General features: G+C 35.6%; 1 protein-coding gene across 1 annotated transcript; it reads left to right on the top strand.

Moving 5' to 3' along the window:
• The first annotated feature begins 3008 nt into the window (after window positions 1–3008).
• Window positions 3009–4445, top strand: LOC131046117 (aspartic proteinase nepenthesin-2-like). Its single transcript, XM_059215733.1, has one exon. The coding sequence runs from the start codon at window positions 3009–3011 to the stop codon at window positions 4443–4445; it is 1437 nt and encodes a 478-aa protein (XP_059071716.1).
• Window positions 4446–4836: the final 391 nt, after the last annotated feature.

The raw sequence follows: 4836 nt of genomic DNA, 5'->3' as shown, positions 1-4836 counted from the left end.
TGTGGACTTAATTTTTCTAGCCTTTAGTTGCAGGCCTGCTTAGTGGGGAGTGGGGATCGCCTTGTATAACAGTACCCTACTAAATCTATGAGTCGGTTTCTGACAACTTCTATATTGGCTCCCTGTTGGTTCTTGGACCATTCTTGTGTTTAGATATTTTATTTTTTTTGGGTTTTTGACAGCTTTCATCGCAGCCGGCTGGTTCTTGGACCATTCTTGTACTTTGACATTGATACATATTTGTTTTGATGAGAATCTCCCACAAGACGACGAAAGGAAAGGGGATTCGAGGAAAGCGTTTACAGTCTGTACATGTACTTGTCGACGATGCTAGTTGGTAATTTATTGATTAAGCATTACTTTGTTTTTATCTCTAGACGGCCAATAATTGTGTTTGATGCCACATTTGTACGAGATAATTTATCCCAATTCCATCCTGTGTACTGCTACAAATTGATTTGTGAGTTTACTATATCAAATCCATTGTTATCATACCGTGCTACAAATACAGGAAGGAATGCACTATTCTCACTTTAAGGTTAGCAATAATCCAAAACAATGTGTAAGAGAGAGTGTGTGTATCCTTGCATAGGATTTTGACAAAGGATGTTGTAGTGAGGAATGAGAGTAATGAAGAGAGTATTCCTCTAATAAAAATAATTTCAGATCAATAGAGTGAATCCATAATTAAAATGTAAATTATAATGGATTTATTTTAAGAGGATGGAAATGGCCATGAACATTGGAGAGTATAGAGTGTGAGATGGGAAAATGATCTAAATGGAATGGATGTTAGAGATTATAAATTAATTAATCTTATTTTCGAGATTAGAAAAAATAACGAAAATGAAAATTTGAAGTTTCTTAGTGTGTCTAGGTTTAGAACATCTAATTCCTTAGCTAATTGAAATGTAAAAATATTTTGAGTATAATCAAATAGAGGACCCCAACAGAATCAAGGTAACATAAACCAAGATAAAATTGCATGTTGTACTTTGGTGGAAAGATGTGTTGTTGAAATAAACAGAAGTGGGAAGAAAAATGACTACTTAAAATAGGATAGTTACTAGAATGAAGGCCATGCTATTCCAACCTGGTTATCAACTTGAGTTATTGAATAAATTTTAGAAATTATAAAAAATGGAGTTGCATGTAAAGAAAAAAAATAAAACTTCCATAAGATCGGATAATAATAGCTAGATCATGTGAAGGCTTCATGATATGTCAATGTCCTAAAGATGAATATAAAGTATGGTTCGAACACTGTAAAACTATAATTTTTTTAAGAAGCCTATCAATAGGTTCGTATAAATAAGGAACCAATATCAATAAGGTAGAAATGTTTAGATAAAGGTAGAGGCTGGTTTGATAAGGATATAATATATGCAATTAGCAAAGGGAAAATACAACCATTATAAAGAGGCTAGTTTTTAACATACTTAGAACAAAATACATAGAACAATAGGAAGATATTACTCTTGAAGAGGTATATATTTTTTTGAGGTAGACATTACAATTTTTAATAAAATTATTTTATATATGGACATCCTATATATTGGTCATATAAGTTTCCACAACACATGATAAAAACATCAAGATAGAGTGAGATTAGTAGTATACATGTATACAAATGAGGTCAAGAGTTCATATGATCAATCAATCATCGAGTGATTCTATTTAGTTGACAAGGAAGAACTTAAAATAAGGAAAGATAGTTTTGGAGTTCAACCATTCAAAAGAGAAACCCATTTATTATGATATTTAGGATTGGTTTAAATTTTTAGAAGGTCACAACAAATAGTTCATATATACACAACCTAGTTTAAATTGAAATGGTAGGGAAGACATGGTTTGAAGGGCTATCTCATACTTTACATAGGGTAATGATTATAGAGGGATCATCAAAGTATTGTAAAAATAATGTTTATTGAGATTCTAAATATGCAACTATGAAGATGACATATGCCATCACATTATTGACCTTTGGAAATGCTCTATTAATTGATCTTGATATATAATCACAAAAATAAAAGTATTTCATATTGAGGAGAAAAAGTCCGTTTTAATAAACTAAATTTTTATTACTTCATGTGCAAATTGTGAGACTAAAATAAATAATTTTAAGAAATCAATCTATTTTTACATAAACATATTAGTATAATATAGATAAATTCTTGAGGATTGCTATGATGGTTGTCTATAGTAGAAAGATCACTATGTTAGATATGGGACATTTTTTGTTCATTTATATTTACATTAATTTTGGCTTTCCATCGTGTCATATGTAACCATGAACCATGATTTGTTAGGCATTTCTTGTAAAATTAATGAAGAACATTATTTTCATAATTAGATTAGTCTACAACTTTTCGATAATAGATAGGACAAAAAAATAAAAGTGATTAATAAAGCAATTGTCTATCTTACATAGATATAATCTTACATCATCTCTCCTTAAAAAAACATAAACATAGAACATCTTTTTTACTAACAATATTTATGTTATCATTTATAATATAATATGAATTATATTTTAAAAAGTAATTGAAACATGCCATATTTCTAAAATCCAAACTAAATTAGAAAAAAACTTTTTAATCTATAGTAAAATTTAAAATGGGAATTCAGAAATGTTTTACAAGGTCGAATTTTACGTGAAATGTTTGATCAACATGTTCACTTCGGCCAAAATTGAAATTACAAAAAAATAACAACTCTCTTGATTCCGCGCCTTTCCCATTGTCACGTTCGATACAACAACTAGAAAACTCCGCACGTTGTTTCTTGTTAAACAAGATGCCCTTTTTATTCTATAATCTCATCAATCTCGTCGTTATATCCTACGGTTGGACAGATGAAACACAGAATGCTGAAGTTACCTGCAGGCGCACAATTTATTAAACAATCCGATTAAGATATAGACTAATCCTTATAAATGACGACCCCCAGTAAACCTGCCTGTAGTAGTAATTAAGGGAAATTTGAAAGCGGGATTGAATAGGTGCCCAATGGCACACAAAAATGCGATCACATTAGTTGTGGCGAATCTAACAATATGTTGTTTTTTCAGTTTGCTCTGTTCAGAAGAAGCGCGTGGAGGCCCCCATTTGGAAAGGAATTCCGCCATTGCTAGGCTCAAAAGAATGGAAGCCTCGATTAAAGCTGTGCAATCAGGAAGGACCGAAACCCAACTGGGTGGCGCTGTTGCTCCTTTGATCCGCTTGCCCACAACACATGTAGTGAACATTGGCATCGGAACCCCACCAAGAAATTTCCGAGGAAAAGTGGACACGGGAAGCGATTTGATTTGGTTTCAGTGCGATCCCTTCAATGGCTCTAGGAGATATACTCTTCCTATGTTCTACCCAGAAGATTCCTCCACATACAGACCGGTTCCCTGCTCTTCTTCCCTCTGCTCTGCCCTTGGCAATTCAACTTGTGCGCTGGACTGTCAATATTCTCATATATACAGCGGAAGCTGGAGCACGCAGGGAGAACTGTCATTCGAGACGTTCACCATGGCGGATACATCCGGGGCTGCGCATTCCTTTGGCGGAATAGCGTTTGGGTGCAGCCATATCGTTCAGGGAGATGGCTTGGAGGAGGCCAATGGCGTAGTGGGGCTCGGCCGAGGACAATTATCGCTTATCTCACAGATTGGAGAATCCAAATTTTCCTACTGCTTATCTTTCGAATACAATGGATCCCCCTTTCATGACATTGACAGATTTTCGACGCCTCTCCTGTTGGGCAGCGCAGCCGAGTTGAACGGCATAGGAGTGCAGTCGACGATGGTGATAAACAACACAGTCCTGCCCAAGCTTAACAGCTACTATTATTTCTCCGTGGAAGGAATAACTCTGGGGAACGTGTCTCTCAATATTCCACGAGGAACGTTCGATATACAATCAAATGGAAGCGGGGGATTCATCATCGACTCTGGAACACACTACACAGTTTTGCCGCACGCTGCCTTCACTGCAGTGGCATCTGTTTTAGATTCTGTCCTAGGGCTACCCAGATCTAACGATTCTAAAGCTGGGTTAAGTGTATGCTATTCATCACCCTACTATGACTATATCCCTGATGTGAATATGACTTTCCATATGCTTGGTGCAGATTATATTGTCGAAGGTAAACATAATTTCGTTCAATATACAGAATCTGGTCCGACTAAAATTGGAAATTTACTATGTCTGGCAATGTTAGATATGGATGAGGCTTCGGTTGCAGGTGTACCGGCCGTCCTTGGAAGTTTTCAGCAACAAGATTACCATATTCTGTATGACAACGCTAAGCAGAGGCTCTCCTTTACTCCCACCCGCTGCAGATCTCTGTATATGTCCTCTTACCTACAGTCCAAAGCTCCAATCCCTATCTTAGGGTGCCATTTCTTGTTACCGCTGCTGCTGCTTTATTTTGTAGCTTTCTCATTAACAGTATAAAAGAGATTAAATTCATCAATAATTACAAAGTTTTCGACCTAACTTTTTCTTTTTAGAGTATCCTTCTCCCTCTCGTTTGCACAATAAAATAGGATTATTCTAAACTATCGTCCAACGTGATTCTCTAACCATTTCTTTTTATCTCTTTTCAATCTCTTTGATAAATTATGTATGTTGCTGGTCCGGGCTAATCTTCCTCTAGAAGCACTTTTCCTTGAGATTGAGATTAATTTAGAATTGCCTCAAATCGATAATTCTTGTACATAGTTTAAGTACTATACGGGTTTTTTTAAGCTGATAGGCTATTCCCTGGGGAGGAACTCCTCACCGGGAAATTGTCTCACGCCAGAACCGACCATCTTAAAACAATTTTCCGAGCATTGTGTGTTAT

Source organism: Cryptomeria japonica, unplaced genomic scaffold (assembly GCF_030272615.1).
Source record: "Cryptomeria japonica unplaced genomic scaffold, Sugi_1.0 HiC_scaffold_239, whole genome shotgun sequence".
NCBI classification, from domain to species: Eukaryota; Viridiplantae; Streptophyta; class Pinopsida; order Cupressales; family Cupressaceae; genus Cryptomeria; species Cryptomeria japonica.
This window is presented reverse-complemented; position numbering and strand designations above follow the sequence as displayed.